Source organism: Pollachius pollachius, assembly GCF_949987615.1.
Source record: "Pollachius pollachius genome assembly, chromosome: 19".
Classification (NCBI taxonomy): domain Eukaryota; kingdom Metazoa; phylum Chordata; class Actinopteri; order Gadiformes; family Gadidae; genus Pollachius; species Pollachius pollachius.
Window position 1 is genome coordinate 3030861 of NC_136952.1, and position 18122 is coordinate 3048982.

An 18122-nucleotide genomic window follows, 5' to 3' on the forward strand; every position below is an offset into this window, starting at 1 on the left:
TAATGCAAATAGTTATTAATTGAACAAATAAATAACAACTGAAACTGTTGAAAATCCTCTAGTCACCACAAAACCATAACAGTCTGAACCGATGAACCTCACAAATGCCTCATTAAAAAAAAAAAAGATGTCTATCCTAATCCCATCTCCACCCCTACTAACCAGTTGCCACTCAACGCGCTTTTCAATATTGCCTCGCATTCACCCATTCATGCACACATTCAGACAGCGACGGCGGAGTCAGCCACGGAGGGAGATAGGCAGGTCGCCGGGAGCAGTGAGGGTGAGGTGCCTCGCTCAGGGACACCTCGACACTGGGAGGAGCCGGGATCGAACTAGCAACCTTCGGGTTACCAGCCACCCACATGTGGCCCCGTAGGACTCCATAACCTTCTGGAGCTTGGGGCCCGCAGAACACCACGACCGGTACACTCTCTAGATGAGGAAGAAGGACCCCCCACCCCCAATAAATAACGCATATAGTGGGTGAATATTAATGCAGAACACACAGAATGGTGCTGCCACGTTATTGAAGGGGCTCAACATCAGGACTGCATTTGAGAAACATAAATGCTATTTTTTTTCAAACAGTAATGTATATATTCTTTAACTGTAATGAATTCATTGTGAATGGGTGATTGATACCTCAACGTATAAATGATTCACTCATGTTAGACTTCAGCAGAGGGGAAATCAAATGATTATATTTAAAAATAATAATAATAATTCTACATTTAATTTGAGGACACAGTACAAAGATACACAAAGTCATTAAAAAGAAACAACATTAAGATAAGAAAAAGTAATAACAATAGTAAGAGACATAGCAATATTTCAGCACTGCAATAAAACGTGTTTAAAATACTTTTAATTAATGACACGTCATGATTATGTTTTTCTGTGTTATACAGTGTCATGAGCCTTAATGCATTTTTGTGATACAAATGTATTTCGGGTGCGTTTGACATCAGAAACCGTTGTGAAACGCCATCCCGCCGACCGCTACCACCGACCTCAGACAGAGACGGGAGGATGTTAAACTATGTGTCATCTTCTGCCTCTCAGCTCCATCGTGTAATCCAACAGAGGTTCGTGTTTTGCTCATTGTTCGCCCTGCCAGCGATGATCTCAGCACTGCGGTCGCCCCTCACCTGTGTAAGTAAGGCTCTAGGTTCCCCCCCCCAGCACCCCGAGGCAATCACACAATCCCTCTGCAGCAGAACCTGTTTAACTCATCACAGGGCCGTGTGGGTATCAGCTCACCTCGGTGGAGCGCTGACCTGGTGTGGCCCCCCGGGGCCCTCGTTGCGGCCCTCAGCCGTGTGAACTCATCCCGGGTCTGGAACAGGAGACTGTTGTTCAGACTCTTTGATTTTCAGTGCGGAGCATCAAGTGTTCGTTTTCATGGCCTCTGGCGCCGTCTGCGTGGTCTCGTGGAGCCAAGCATCAAATTATGTCAAGTGACAGCATTTACGTAATATAGCTTTTAGATATAGATATAGATAGGTATATGTATATATATATATATATATATATATATATATATATATATATATATATATATATATATATATATCTACAGGGTGCGATTTGCCGGTGGGGATGGTGGGGATTATCCCCCCTCTGGTTTACACGTCCTACCCTCTGCTGAATTATTTTTATCCTCGCTGGGGATAAAAATTATCCCCCCCACCCAAAGTATTTTCACCATTACATCGTAATAATTAACAACCAAAATACACAGGGTCCGTCTTCATTTTGAAACATTTTAAAATGTTTCTCAAAATTATCCCCCCCTCTGGTTTTTTCACAAATCGCACCCTGTATATCTATATCTCTATCTATCTATACAAATAAATGTGTATATATCGATATCTATGGAAATATTTATATATATATAAATATTTGACGTAAATGCTATCAACTATATATATATATATATGATAATATATATCTATAATCAATATATAATAATATATAAATTTCCTGATTTGAATGTGACATACAGTATATTGATTTGTCCCAGATTGATATAATATATGTATTAATAGATTAACAGTTTGATGAGAGTCAAGGTCCTCGCCGGGACCCTGTGAGTCCTCCCCCCAGGACCCTGCGGGTCCGTGTCTCCCAGACCCTCCCTGCCCGTCCTCCAACGATGACGTTGAAGGGGCGTTTTTACATCGTCTTCAACGCACTGGCGTGTGATTGGCTGCCTTCAGCCACGTGACGGAAGTGCACCAATCAGAGCTCAGTGCGATGTGTGAACGTGGTGGAGAATGTGGTGCTCCAAGGGACGGCGGTGACGCACCGTGGAAAGCCGTGCGCCGTGTTGTCTCCAGCTGGTTACTAAAGGTGGATCTACACGTACTACGACATGTCGCATTGTTCGGGTTGAACCACCGCCCCGGCCGCCACGGGACTCCCCGTCGACACGTCGCCGTCCGTCCTGCCAGCCGTCTTTCACTTTTACAACTCCACCGATCAGCGTGATAACGGGTCAGTGGCGAGTACACGTTAGAGCTGATGCCATCTTCCCTTGTGCGTACGATGGGTTAGTTAACCAATGTTTGAGCTGTCGGGCCTGTACTTCTACCGGCTGGTTAACTTGTAAATGACATGTTTACCCCTGAAGACTACTTGTAGCTCAAATGTTTACCCCTGAAGACTACTTGTAACTCACAGGTTTACCACTAAAGACTAGCTCCCAGGTTTACCCTTGACGACTACTTGTAGCACACTGGTTTTCCCCTGAAGACTACTTGTAGCTCAGAGGTTTAACCCTAAAGACTATTTATCATTCACAAGTTTAACCCCAAAGACTACTTGTAGCTCAAAGGTTTACCCCTAAAGACTACTTGCAGCTAACCGGTTTACCCCAAAGACTACTTGTAGCTCACAGGTTTACCCCTAAATACTACTTGTAGCTCACATGTTTACCCCAAAGACTCCTTGTAGCTAACAGGTTTACCCCAAAGACTACTTGTAGCTAACAGGATTACCCCTGAAGACTACTTAAGCGCAGTTCATGATGTAGCGGTCAGGACTGTGAAGTTAGTGACTGTGAAGTCACTAACTGTTGACTATCAGTCATATAAAACGTTACAAGTCTCTCCATACTGTACGAATCGTACTGTTCACATTTCATTCAGACTTAGTTTGTTTAAATGGAAATGTGCCAACATTCTGTGGGGAAGTAGACTTTTTGTTTGAAATGCCACAACTATGTTGGGCCAGACGTTCCTATAAATGATTTATAAATGTCCTCTGCTGGCAATAGCGGAAGGAAACCTGCGACTTGATTGCACTACAACTCAAAAGCTCTCGGTCATTTAACCGTAATGTACGGTTCTGTAACTTCCATGAACAACAAAATAACTCTTGGTTTTATGGCCACTTAGTACACACACTCGTGCTCCCACAAGATGAGGCTACGTGTAAACACGTTTGGCTCATTCTGCCTCCAGCCGTTCAGAAGGCCTGAAATATCTAACTCTGATGCCCCTCCAGTGGGTCCAGCTCCCCCTCTCCAGTGGGTCTCCAGGGGATCCATCTCCCTCCGCCAGCGGCCTCAGCAGCCGGCAGCGCCCCCCCCGTGGTCATCATGAACGTGGGCACGGCGCACAGCGAGGTGAACCCCAACACGCGGGTGATGAGCAGCCGGGGCATGTGGCTCTCCTACCTGCTGTGCATCGGCCTGCTGCACGTCATCCTGCTCAGCATCCCCTTCGTCAGCGTGCCGGTGGTCTGGACGCTCACCAACCTCATCCACAACCTGGTGAGTCCCCCTCCGGGTCGACCGGGCCCCGCCCCTCTCTCCTCAGGCCCCGGGTCGAGCCGGATGTGCCCTCGTGGCGACACAATGCGAGCTTTGTTTTGAACTGATCTACACGGTGTGGGACAGTCGCGTCCCATGTTCTGGTGTTCATTATCGTCACAGTGTCTCTTTCTTTCCTTTCTGTCTCTGTCTCTCTCCTCTCTCGCTGTGTCTCGCTCTCCTCTCTGTCTCCTGTCTCTCTCTCTCTCTCTCTCTCTCTCTCGCTGTCCTCTCTGTCTCCTGTCTCTCTCTCTCTCCCTCTCTCCTCTCTCCTCTCTCGCCTCTCTGTCTCTTTTTTCTGCATCCATTATCAGAGCAGCCCGGTCTGATAGTTGATGGGAACAGTTAATAGGAAAAGCTTTTAAATGTTAACTTAAGTTTATTGAGTTGCGACCAAAGGTAATAGATTGAGAATCTCAATCGGTACTCAGACCGCCCTGATTGGAACATGGACTTCATATAAACTCTTTCAGATATTACCCTCACTGATCATAATGCGACCGGGTAAAAAAAAGAACTTCCTGACAAACTGTATTTTCCTTTCTAAACAAAAGACAAAGAACTTGTCGTGAGAGTGGCCAGTGTACAAACTGGGCCTCACGGTCTGAGCTCTCCAACGAGGCCCGTGTGGTCAGGCTCAGACTTCCATCTCAGTCTTCACTTCAAACAACGTTATGGACCAGAGGAAGCCTTGCTCAGAATAGCTTGGTGGTTCCTGGTCCAGTACTAGTGCTCAGGCTCAGGGGCACGTTGCCTCCTCTGCTTCTTGCGTCGCTCCTGGTTTCTCTATCCATGCTCGGAATGTTTCCAACAACAATGACGACAGGGTCTCCTTTTAGAGGGTTGAGGAACCGCTTCCACCTCTGACCAAACGGTGACTCAATGCCCCCGACCTCATGACACCACACAGGACCAGATGTTGCCCCCACACATCCATACAAGGCCAGTTGTTGCCCCCACACATCCGTACAAGGCCAGATGTTGCATCAACAGAGCAAGTAGTTCCCTAACGTTGCACAGAAGTGACAGGTAGTGGTTTGTTACATAAACATTGAGGGCATTTGGCAGACGCTTTTATCTAAAGCAACTTACAATAAGTAAATTTGTCAGAAGAAGGAGAAACAACAATATATGGCTATCGGTACAGTAAGCATGTTCATAGAACCAAGTGCCAAGCACTAACAATCACTCGGTTAACCCGTTCCCCGTATACAACAAAGATAGCTAGGATAAGATGGCACACAATGCTGAGTACTATTTTTTTAACTGCAGGGACGTACAACATACAATAAGTGCGTACATTAAGTGTCAGGAGGTACAAACATACAATAAGTGTGTACATTAGGTGCCAGGATGTGCAAACGTACAATAAGTGCATAAGAGGGGTGTGGGGTGTTTATGTGGGTCTACACCTCCACGCTCATGGGTTCTGCGTTTGAACGCCAGCGGCCAGCGGCCAGTCGACCTGCTGTGGGCGTCCTTAATGAAATGTGTCCAGCCTTCAGTGGAACTCACTTTGAGTAAAACCATCAGCTGAATGCGGCCTTCGGGCCGGTTCAGGGAGCAGCAGCAGGTCTCTGATGTCCCGTTGTCCGTCCCGTTGTCCGTCCCGCTGCAGTGCATGTACCTGCTGCTCCACACGGTGAAGGGGACCCCGTTTGAGACCCCGGACCAGGGCAAGGCGAGGCTCCTCACCCACTGGGAGCAGATGGACTACGGCCTGCAGTTCACCGCCTCACGCAAGTTCCTCACCATCACCCCCATCATCCTGTAAGTGCACCCCCACTCACAGCGCCTCCACCACCTCCTCATCCTGTAAGCACCCCCCCACACTCACACTGCCATCACCCAAAAGCCTCGGGGAGAGGTTACTTTTCTTGTTGTCTTGTTCTCTAGCTCAGTCAACTTTGGCTGTCGTCCCACAATATCCAGGTCTAGGTTTGAAACAGCTGCATGGTTTCCCAGGGACAGGCTTTAAACATGCAGCCGTTATCAGCCCATGCAGGGGACACAAGCCGGTCAAGAGCAGGTCGAGGTCCCCTGGTTCCTCTGAACCATGATGGTAACCAAGAGAGAACACGAGGGCTTCTGAAGCTCACTGTGCCGCTTCGTCCCTCGGCTCTCCTTAACGTCCCACGGACTTCCTTCCTTGCTTTTTGTTTCTGCGTGGTCTAACTATAGTCCAAACACGTTTCCTTTGTGCAGGACTCTGGACGGTTTATTCCATTTCACACCCGCGTGAAGGGGGTGTTAGTGGGGAGGATCAGGAGGTGTGTCTTCAGGGACGGGGCGGGGGGGGGGAGGAGGAGTCACAGCTGTGTTTGGAGAGAGAGAGAGAGAGAGAGTCATGGGACGTGAGCCCAGGTCAGAGGTTCCTGGTTCTGTGTTCTCCAGGTGGACTCCCCAACCCCCCCAGAAACAGTAGGCTGCTAGGGGGGTGGGAGGGGGTGGAGAGATGGGTGGGAGCCAGGTAAGTCAGAGGAACAGTTGACGCATCATTACCTGCGGGGTGTCAATAGAGGTGTTTTGGTAAAGTTAGTGCCGGCCAATTACAGACTCACAGATCCCAAACGTGTTCTGACAAAATGAGACGGGAGAATGTGAAATCTGCAAATCTGATCTCGATGCCATCAGGCTGTAGTCAGACTACTATAGAGGTCGTAAATGGACAGACTTTAGCCTCAGCAGGTCTAAAGCCATCAGACTTTAGAGGTCCAATGTCGGATGGCTTTAGAGCTCTCTTTAGAGGTCTAAAGCGCCCTCTCCTCCTCACAGTCCTCTGACGGACCTCTTCTGCCCCTTCACAGCTACATCCTCACCAGCTTCTACACCAAATACGACCGCGCCCACTTCGTGGTCAACACCCTGACGCTGCTCCTGGTGCTCATCCCCAAACTGCCTCAGCTTCACGGGGTCCGCATCTTCGGGATTAACAAGTACTGACCCCACCCGACCCCTCCCCCTCCACCTCCACCACCACTGCTCCACTACTGGGTGGAGCGGTTGTTTGGCCCGGGAGGAACCCTAAAATGAACCACCGCGGCCCTCTGAAGAACGGAGCCCCCCTGGTGGGATCGCTCACCCTGGCACCTGGGACCCTCCCCCCCCCCCGGGGTCTGAACTCTCCGGAGCGGAACGCCTTTCGAACGTGGCGGAAAAGTGGAGGCGACTGAAAGGGGCGGTGGTGTTTCTGCCTGGCGGAGGGAATTGGTTTGTTTGGGTGGTGTCCGGGGAGGGGAACGGGGCCGCTCCGACGCTACGGCCCAGCCCCTGAGCGACACCACAGACCTACGGTACCTTAGGAGGGTCGTTTTTACGCCGTCGATCGCTGCCTGACTTTTATTCAGCTTTACTCGTCCTGTCTCCCTCTGTCCCCCTGTCCCTCTTTCCCCCTGTCTCCCTGTACCACTGTCTCTCTGTCTCCCTCTCTTCCTGTCCCTCTGTCTCCCTCTCTTCCTGTCTCCCTGTCCCTCTGTCTCCCTGACTCCCTGCTTGGTTTCCTCAGTGCATTCAAGAGACTCTCTGCTGTGATGTCAGAGCCATGATGTCAGAGCCGTGACGTCAGAGCCGTGACGTCACAGCTGTGATGTCAGAGCTGTGTCATCACTCGGTAGTGTAAAGGATTCCTCAGCGGTCGCCTTTCCTTCCCTCCATTTTGTTTTTAGTCGCTCAGAATCGGTCGGTCAGCCCCAGATGTGGAACATTTGGGAACTTGGGTTATTTTTATCCGATTCCTTCCAATATGTGGACACTTTCTTGTGCTGCTGTGTGCCAGAGACTGCCCTCTCTGCGCCTCGGGGCCGGGTAAGGAGAGGAACACGTCGAGACTTTAAGACCAAAGAGCAGCTCAACCCTGAGCTCAACTCCTGATTCTGCCTTGTTGGATTTTAACGGCGTCATTCCAGCTCTGGGATTCAGCTCAGTGATGCCCAGCTGGCCGTCACCTGCGTTTTATTTGAAATTATAATCAAACTGATTTTAGGAATCCTATTTTATACTTTTAAGGTTCTTAACTCATTTAGCTTATTTTCCAGATGTTTCATACCGAATAAAGGGAACCCGTCAGAAGTTTGATCAGAGGAGTGGAATTTAAACAGAAAGCATCACTGCTCAACAGAGGAAAGGGGCGTGATTCTGCATGGTCTCCTTAGGAACCGCAGAGATGTACGTGTGAACTGGGATTTGACACGCGTGTACTGTACGTGTGTACTGTCACCTGACTACGTGTGTACTGTCATGTGTCTGTACGTGTGTACTGTCATGGGTTGTGTGTGTACTTTCACGTGTGTGATATTCAGTAGTGGTGCGTTCTCACCACAGTACCTAGCCTGAAGACTGGCCTATCATGGAGTCATTGCTAGAGTCTCCTTTAGTCCCCTCTCTAGAAGCTTCTGAATGTGACCACTTTATAAAGTGACAAAGGGCTTTAGGTAGAGCTGTATACACGTCTTAGGAAATGAGCCAACCGTTTGTTTTTGTGTGGGAAGATTAAGGACTTGACGGCATTTGAACAAATTTGAACATATGAATGTTGAGTGGAATTGTAGCATTTTGCTTATAGTTGTTGCCAACTGACCATTTTAAGGGTGATATCTTCACTTCAACGTACTGGCCCGAGTGTTCGACAAACTAAACAGTATTTTATTTTTCTAACTTCATGTCATCCTGTAGTGTTGTGCCCATATTTGGACATGCTTTGAGTGTTGTTCCTAAGTTAAACGGGACCACGTAGGTCATTCGTACCTTTATTATGTTGGTCTGCGTGGGAGGATGACGTATTCGGTACTTGACAGGGGCTTTATAACTGCACCATGAAAGGTCATTGTTGGTACTATGTGATGTGTATGTGAGGCCAAATTAGACCCCCCCCCCCCATCTCTGAGTTTTTCCTTTTAATCAAATGTTACACGTTAATGTCAACAGCAAAAGCCATTGACTTTTTCTAAGAAATAAATGTGTTGTCAGTATTTTGCTTTCAATGACCAAAACAAGAGCAACCGATTGGATGCAGTTTTTTCCAAGTGTTGACCAAAACCTTTAAGAGTTTTGACAAAGGACCAATAATGTGTTCTAATTTTTTGAAGTACAATCCTGTTGTTGAGCACACGTTGGACCGTTCTAACCTTGGTTTACAAAACGGAAATCAAGACTCCCTGCTCTAGCAGCATGACGAGGAACTTGCTTAGAACTTGTGATGTAAGATGTTTTCTCGGTTCCTGTGTGTGTGTGTGTGTGTGTGTGTGTGTGTGTGTGTGAGGATTCTTCATGCAGATGAAGCTCAGAGCCCCGTTGCTTGGATGCGTTCTTCTTCATGTGTGTGTGTGAGGTTCACCTTCAGCGGTTCCAAACCAAAGTTCTCTTGAATGAACCACAGAGATAGATAATCCTCAGTTAGCGATCGTCTATTCAGAGAAGGCCGACAATCTGACCCTGATGACAGCTGGGTCGTGTTTCATTTAAAAACACAAACGCATTCAAAGCTAATCATCCATCAGCAGAGTTTCATTAATATGTTTCTCATACGCCTCAATATCTGAGTGTTGATCAGCGTCCCGGTAGCAAACGTAACTCTGATCCGGGCTGGTCATCTGGATCTCTACACCCTGAGAGGTTTGAATGTAACCTGATAACCACAGCTGGTTAAACTTTGAGTGAGAGTGATATGTGAGTGCAGGCTTTCCTGTCATAAGGGAGGGGGGTTAGGGATGGGGGCGGGACTTAGCGCTGACATCAAATGGCCTTGTTTGTGTTTGTCTGCTGTCCCTCAGACATGCGTTCATAGGACAAAAAAAGTGTCCTTCATTCACTTTACTTTACTTTTATGTTCTTCAGACTAGAGTTACATTCGTTGTCTTAAATTTTCCATCGGTCACTTTCACAATCAATGAGACGATACTGGAACTGTAGCGGGGATATACCTGTTAGTGTTGGAGAACTCTTTCAATTCTAAAGTTGAATTGTATGAAAGTGTTCCAGCGGAACCACAGCTTCCATGTGAAGAACCAGCCCCAATCATTCCCTCTCTTTCAGTGGATTGGTTGAATGGATCAGGTTTGAAGTTGCCAATCATGATGTTAACCAAAGGTAACACCGATGGGAATACACAACATGTTGAGTGTCCAACACAGGAACACACATTTGGAATTCAGACAGCCGGCATGTGGCCTCATTGAGTAAAATGGGATGGGTTGTTTGTTTTTGGTATGATGAAATGCTAGCATTCCTTAATCATCTGTTTCAGTGACTTCTATATCATGGTCATTTTTGCATCCTGTATGTATTTGTCTAATTATTACGGTATTGAATAATGTCAATTCATAATCGGAGGATGTTATTACTGAATGTCTCAACCTTTACCCTGACACTTTTGTCATGGGAGAATTTCCATTTGTCTGAATTAGTTTATTTTTGTGACTGTCTATATGCTATGCTTGCTCATTAAAGATGAATGACAGGGTTTTATTGAGTTATTTTATTTTATCATTGTTTTATTCCAATCATATCCATCTGCTGTTATCTTAACTGCCACAAGGGGGCAGTGAATCAACAAAGAATACTTAGAAATTTAGAAATCAACATTTTAGCTCTACTGGTGTTTACCGCGTCTTGATCTTCATTAATCACATCTATAACTATTGCAAACTAATGAAATAGACATGAGTTAAACTATTCCTAGACTGTGCAAAAAGTGATGTTCTATATGTTTGAAAATGTAGTCAATCAATAACGCACACAAGCACTAATCAATTCCACTAAGGCTCCTATAAGGCATAAACTATGCTTGATTTTATTTTATCAAGACTTTATTGTCCATTAAAAACAAAACGTATAACAATTATCTCTCGCTGTGACTCTCAAAGTAGGCCAGAGATATTCCAGCCGTCAGAAAATGCATACCCTAATTCATCGTTTCCAGGGTTTTACGCTCCAGGCAATTTTTTAATCATGGAGTCTCATTTCCTCTCTCAGAATAAAAAGCTGCACTTAAATCATTTAAAGGAAGATTGTGGTTCTCCAACTTTCTCGTCCCAAAAGAGGACAGAAGGCGTCTGCTGAGCACCCATCCCCCACTAAACCCCCCCCCCCCCCCCGTGTGTGTGTGTGTGTGTGTGTGTGTGTGTGTGCGTGTGCGTGTGTAGGCAGAGACTGTCTCCTTGTGTAAGTCAGCCAGCCAATGAGCGTTCCTGACCTCCTTCCACCTGCAGGTCCGGAGCCTGTGAATGAGCGTTACAGACGGCGTGCGTGGCTAGCCGGCGCTGGCTGTAGGCGGCGGAGCAGGAACCGCATCCCATCGGTTTCTCGTTCCCTTGTTTAATTGTTAGGCATTGTGGGAGTCGTACCGGGAGAATCAGCAACACGTGCTCAGTTGGGCTCCCTTTAGCCCGGCAAACACGGCACACATTGGCTGTTTTCGAAATCGTTCCCTATCACGGATATAGTGCTACTATATAAGGTGCTCGCCATTTTGTAGTGGTGTTCGAATTCTCTGGTTAATTTCATTCACTATATAGTGGACATAAAATACCCAAAATTTGAGTGAACATACGATGTTCCCTACATGTTACTCCGGTATACCACAATGCAATGCGGTCGTTTAGAAATGTTCAGCGTAGTGTCCGAATTCTCGTTTGTTCCTTCCCTATATAGTGCACTATATCATAAACACTATATATGGAATATTGAGTGAGGGAAGAGGGAACGATTTCGAACACAGCTATTGTCTTCTATCTGAGTGATGATCACTAAGTAGCCTGCTAATTGGTGTCCTACAGAAACACTTCTCGGCTGTACATCCTCATTTAAATGAATATCAATAGCAGGATCACTTACGTCTAAACAAAATAAATCAACATATAGCCCAGAGCGTATTATGGCCGCCATTTTTCAGCAGAATTCTCCAAGCGGAAGCCTATTGAAACGTAGAAACCGAAGTGGGGTCGGCTTAGCTCAGGAGGTAGAGCAGTTGTCTTGTAACCGAAAGGTTTCAAGGCTAGTTCGATCCCCAGCTCCTCCTAGCTGAGTGTTGATGTCTCCCTGAGCGAGACACTTCCTCACTGCTCCTGATGAGCTGGCTGTCGCCTTGCATGGTTGACTCTGCCGTCGGTGTGTATTAACCGATGTAAGTTGCTTTGGATAACAGCGTCTGCTAAATGCCCTAATTGTAATTGAGGTCAAGTTAGACATATATTGAGCAGGGTTTGCTCCTTGATTACAGTTTTGGAGGACGATGCAGACAGAGAACGTTCGGAGTGTTACAGCAAAGGTGGTTTGGACTGTATGGAGCGGAACTACAGTCAGGGCGTTTGGCAGACGCTTTTATCCAAAGCGACTTCCAGCGGTTCATGCACACATTCACACACCGACGGCGGAGTCGACCAACTCAAGGTGACAGCCAGCCCGTCCGGGGAGAAGTCAGGGTGAGGTGTCTTGCTCAGGGACACCTCGACATGTGCTAGGAGCAGCCGGGGATCGAACTTGCAACCTTCCGGTCACAAGGCAACCCGCTCTACCTCTTGAGCGAAGCCAACCCGAAAAACTTACATCGTCTCACAAAGCTGACGTTATTTCAGGGTCAACGGGTGACACCCCGCTTCTTTCTTTGACCGTTTGGATAATTGACCCACGATTATGAGATGAGATGATGCGATGAGACTTTATTGTCATTCCGCAAAGTACAGGTACAGAGCAAATGAAATGCAATTGACATCCCACCAGAAGTGCAAAAGAGGCAGTAAACACCGAAGTGCAGGTTGAGTACAGTACAGGGCAGTATTCTCTAAGCGCTTAGCCTATCAGATGTTCTCCATAAGGTTGTGGACTCTGCGGTAGAGGCAGCGTACCGCAACACAGAGCCAACCCTTAGGAGCGGACACACATACAGACATTCCTCGGTTCCTCTTTAGTTTCAGTTCTGCTCTAGCGGCAGTAAGCTCGGTCTAAATATGGAACGTGCACTTTTGTACATCAGAAGGTTGGCAGAGGACGACCACAGAGGGTTATGTTGGAAACTTGACAAACTATTAATATTCATTGCGTACTCCTGGAAAAAAAAACGTGTGTTCATGGAGTCTAATGATCAATCAACGTGGAGGTTAACGCGGTGGAGAGCCAGAAGGTGCTGCGTTCGATCCCCAAGGTCTTACTGTAGTCCTGTAACCTCTACCTGCTGCGTAAGGACCTGCTCCTGGATTCGGCGCGCGCCGCCTCCACTAAAGCGTCCGCTCAGTGACTCAATAGAACCACAAAGTCAATGAAAAGGGGCTGGATCCCGAGGAGGGAGCCAGGAGGGCCGCACCGAGCGGGGGGCGGTGGTGTTCAATCACCCGGACGTGAGAGGTGTCTCGGGGGGGCCACCCAACCACACGCACACCTGGTTGTGTCGAGGTTGTAGTCTGCGACCCCCTGCACCGCGGGGATCCTCCGCCCAGCCGCAGCGGCGCTCCCCACCTCTCCACACGCCACCCTGACACGTGACTGGTGACAGTATGGATCATGTTTCATATTGTGTATCGACTTTCAAGGGATTTCTTCCAGGGAAGAGCAGCCGTGTCTCTGAGGACAGGAAAACTAAGCCATCACATGTAGACGTCCCCATCCTGCTCAGAAGAAGATGGCCGCGCACATATCAAGAGAAACACTGTCTGAGAGAGAGAGAGAGAGAGAGAGAGAGAGAGAGAGCGAGAGAGAGGCAAGCTATAAATACGACTCGGCGTTAAACAGTTTCAATAACTTATGGGCCTCTTGGCCAAAAGGATCCTTTAAGCTGGGGAAGAATTCCAGCGACCTGGAGATTAATGGGAGATGCTCCTCAGATAAGTGTCACCGATCCCCCAGGGAGATTTGGTGGCGCGACTGACAGAGAGGACAGGGAAACATGCTTCAGTATCTCCCCCTCGGTGTCTCAGGCTGTCAGCTTTTTCACGATCTGCTTATATCTTCTTCAAATGTTATTTGATTGTGTGGTGGGTTCTTAGTGGGCGACTGTCAAACAAAGTCCCGGCCTCCGCTTGACAAACCTCAGTCCATCTCTCTTTTGTTTCCATTCCTTGCGTAATACTAATGGATTTGTTTTGTTACCAGATTGGAAAGAGAAACTATCTTTTATTACAATGGTGGGAGCAATTATGACCTGTCACCCAAAGACGACCCGGGTTTGATTTGGGACCAGAAGCGACCACTTAGTCGGTCCGCGGACAAGACGCCACGTAACGGGCGTCTTCAAATAACGAATGGCTCTTTCAAACGGTGGCGCTCAATGGCTTCCAAGGACATGGCCACGGGCCAATCGGGAGGAAGACCTACATCTATCACGCTGCTCATGAATATTCATATGCACAGTTCGCATTTTACATGATTTACATTCCTGCCGTTAAAGCCGACCCGTTCCGTCCCGTCAGAGATCTACGATCGGGACGCGACGCGCAGAATTCAAAGTCATCGGCGTATCGCGACCGAGTCTCTCTGAGAGAGCGCGGCGTCACTCCGCGATGCCTGTGAGCCACCGGGTCATAAATAACGCAGCGTGAGGAAGAGCCTCATTAGCTTTGTGGTCTGTCGCGCATTGAGCAGCACCGTGTGGAGGCGTCTGCGTCACGGGGTCTTAATGAACTACCTAGGGGGTAGCGTGGAGATGTGTTGTTTATGCTTATATGTTTCATTCATTAACAATGTCTGTTGTGTACGTGTTTTGCTTTATTGGGTGAGTGTGTGGGTGTGAGTGTGTGGGTATTGTAAGCGTGGCTGAGTTTGTGTCACTGATCTGTTTCTGTTGTGTGTGTGTGTGTGTGTGTTTTTGTGTGTGTGTGTCTGTTTGTGAGTGTGCGTGTGCTTGGGTGCGTGTGTGTGTCTGAGTGTGAGTGAGTGCGTTTGTGTTTGGGTGCGTGAGTGTGCGTCTGCGTGTTTGGGTGCGTGCGTGTGTCTGTGTGAGTTTGAGTGAGTGAGTCTGGGTTTGGGTTCGTGTGAGTGTGTGTTTGGGTGCGTGCGCGTGTGTCTGTGTGAGCTTGAGTGAGTGCGTGTGCGTTTGGGTTCGCGCGTGTGTGTGTGGGATGATGTGAGTAGGAACGACAGCAGCGTAACAAGTAAACAAGTAAAAAAGAGAGTGAACCACTTCAGTGAGGAGGTAGACAGAACGAAAGGGAATCGTTGAGGGAGAGGCAGAGAGAAGCACCGCTGGGGAATGTGCCTTCATCTTCCTCTGCACCGACGCCTTTGTCATAATCTCAACTCCTGCTCTCCTGAAACCACAGCCTGCTGTTCGACGCGTCGGGGAAGATTGAATTTGTACGTTAATCATCATGGTTTAGCGATGCGTTTATCCAGCCTGGTTCTGCTGGGGACCGGGCTGAGATTGCTCTAACTCAACAGATGGCCTCGGGAGAGGAGGATAAGTGCGTTGATTATAAACGTGTGGATATTGAATTCATCGTTGTTGTTGTATGAAACGAAGGTTGTTGAATTCACACTGCCGGCGATCTACCCTGGTACTTATATATAAATAGATCATATCTCACGTTATACAGGCCTGCGTTTAGTGCTCATTATGTTGGTTGTTCTCAGATTCCCCGGCAGGTGGATCCTCTTAATAACATTCTGATATAAATCCTCAACGCTTTGAGAGTGTTTTGAAATCAGATCCATTCCTGCCCTACGTAGCAGATGGACCCTTTTAAGGCATTGAGGCCGTTAAACTAAATAGGATATTATAATACGGCCCCTTCACACACTAATGTCTTTTGATTGAATGCTATTCTCTCATGAAAATATAGTATTGGTTATATCGTGGGTACTATCTCCATTCCACCCCTCAAACCCTGTCTTTATTAAACTGTAGGAGATCTTTTATGTATAGATTCACCAAAGTTACTGCCTCATTCTGCGTGCACACACACGCTCAAATGCGGCACGCACACACACGAACGAGCGCGCACGCACACACACTGACACACGACACACACACACACACACACACACACAGGGTCTGCTTAAATTACTGTGCGCACAAAAAGTTAATGAGATGGTTTGACTCTTATTTGAACTCTGAAGTCTTTTCTTGTGTCTTTTAAATATATGCTTCCCCACATCTCAATTCAAAGAAAATTACAAGATATCGACAGACCTTTAAAAAACATATATTTTAATCAAAGACAAATTCTTCCTAACCCTTAGTATGGGGTCCAATTGCAGGATTTTAATATTCTCCTCCAGAGATCGGCCCAAATCGACCCCATAATAGCTCTCTAGCGGAGCAGGAATTCAACTTAATATGAAGACAGATTTTTTGATTGGATAATTATGCCATTATGCCTCCCCCATATCATATGCCGCAATTACTCTAAACTCTGAATAGCAGAGACTCCTCTTCTGAGATAAGACTGTGATTCGGCTGGGCTGGTTAAAGGAAGATGAAATGGTTGAATAGTAGCAATAGTTTAAGTTGCTGTTCAATATGCTCAACAATAGAGACAGTAAAAATCTTCAATTTGTATTTTGTTCATCTTTTATAAAGCATTGAACAGAGTGAACCTACCAAAATATAACAGATTTTATTAACAGACATTGAGTTGGAGTTTGGCAAAAAAACATTTTTTAATGCAGGATTAAGTAGTATGACCAACTCCGATGCTTGATATGATGGTACCAAACCAGTTATCCCAGCATCTTCTAAAAATGCATGGGGCGGCATGTGGCTCAGGCGGTAGAGCGGCTTTACTTGTAACCGAAGGGTTGCTAGTTCGATCCGCGGCTCCTCGTAGCGAGTGTCGAGGTGTCTCTGAGCGAGACCCCTCACTGCTCCCGACGGGCTGGCTGTCGCCTTGCCTGGTTGACACCGCCGTCGGTGTGTGGATGTGTGCATGAATGGGGGAATGTTGGGCAGAATTGTAGCGCAGTATGGGGGCGCCCCGGTGGTTCACTGGGTAGAGAGCGTACCGTTAAGGCCCAGTCCTAACCGCAGTGACCCGGGTTCCATTCCTGCCCGTGGTCCTTTGCTGCACGTCTTCCCCTCTGTCTCCTGTCTTACTCACTATCAGTGGCCGTCGGGAGCACCGGGACGTTTCCCGGTGGCCTGATGGTCCTCCTGGCCTGACTTGAACAGTCACCGGACTGAGTGACTGACGCCCGGGCCAATCAAATCGATCCATCTAGTTACGTAATAACGCCGCTCGGCGACCTGTCGGCGTAACACAACAACAGCTAGCTTTTTTGTTTACTCTTAATCTATTAGGCTGCAGCTTTGTGGCAGTTTTCTTTATTGTAATTCTGCACCATAAATGATAGTTTGACTATCATAATAATATATACAGGCTCTATATGGTATGACTATAAACTTTATAGGCTGTGTTCACAGACACCTGTCTTTCTGGTTTGTGTGTGCAATACACATTGTTTGAATGTAAACAGCAGTGCAATAAACTTAAAACATGGCCTGCTCTTGGGTTTTTCCTTGCAAAGGTGGAGAAGGAACCAGCAGCAGCACTGGTACCCCAAGTGCTCCTGCAGAACTGGAGAGTGTTGGTACACAGTCAGAAACAGAGCAGGACCTCCCAGGTACCACTTAAGAGCATACAGAGTATGCTTTTAGATTAATAGGTGATTTATTAATGAAACTATCAGTAAGAGTGTAATCAGGAAGAATACAATTGATGACTGCATAATATGTAATACAAGTTTAGAATCAGGCTATACTTGTCAATCTCATTCTGCAGAGCAACCAGACGTTGAAGTTGAGGAAGAGGGAGAGAGAGAGACAGGTTCAGAGTCCAGCACAGGAGAAAATGAAAGGGAGAAAACAGAACATTTATTTGATTATTTTGCCCGCCCTCAGCCCAAGGACTATTACTTATTTTTTAAGAACCACCCAAAACAAACCACTCAAAGAATCATCCCTAATGTATTCAATTCCAAAGATGGCACCAATAGAAAATGGCTGACATACAATGAAGGAACTCACTCCTTGTTCTGTTCAGTATGTCTAGCATTTGCAAAACCCTCTGCCAGTGAAAGTACATTTGCCAAAGGAGGGATGCATGATTGGAAACATGCCCATCAGAGGGTACAGGAGCATGAGAGAAGCAAGACTCACAGAGAGAGTGCAGAAGCCTTTTTTCTCAGAGCCAGCAGGGCAGACATTTGTACCCTTTTGAGTGACAAACAAATGTCTATTCAAAGACAGCAGATCAGAAAGAGGAGGTAGGTCATGGAACGTGTCATAAATGTAGTAAAAGTTATCGGTAAATGCGGGCTTAGCTACAGAGGACACAGCCAAGAAGCTGCGTATTTATTGGAAAACATCGCCAGCAACCATGGC

At 47.1% G+C, this 18122-nt stretch overlaps 1 protein-coding gene across 1 annotated transcript; it reads left to right on the forward strand.

Moving 5' to 3' along the window:
- The first annotated feature begins 2283 nt into the window (after positions 1-2283).
- On the forward strand, positions 2284-8410 carry ormdl3 (ORMDL sphingolipid biosynthesis regulator 3). The gene is made up of 4 exons (XM_079757224.1): positions 2284-2499; positions 3511-3778; positions 5436-5587; positions 6625-8410. The coding sequence occupies exons 2-4, from the start codon at positions 3605-3607 to the stop codon at positions 6758-6760; spliced, it is 462 nt and encodes a 153-aa protein (XP_079613350.1). The 5' UTR covers positions 2284-2499; positions 3511-3604; the 3' UTR covers positions 6761-8410.
- Positions 8411-18122: the final 9712 nt, after the last annotated feature.

Excerpts from the sequence above, each read along its gene's own strand:
- ormdl3 (XM_079757224.1), top strand. The coding sequence starts at position 3,605 with ATGAACGTGGGCACGGCGCACAGCGAGGTGAACCCCAACACGCGGGTG. Across the intron at positions 3,779-5,435 it reads CCAACCTCATCCACAACCTG|TGCATGTACCTGCTGCTCCA; the intron begins GTGAGTCCCCCT and ends GTCCCGCTGCAG. Across the intron at positions 5,588-6,624 it reads ACCATCACCCCCATCATCCT|CTACATCCTCACCAGCTTCT; the intron begins GTAAGTGCACCC and ends GCCCCTTCACAG.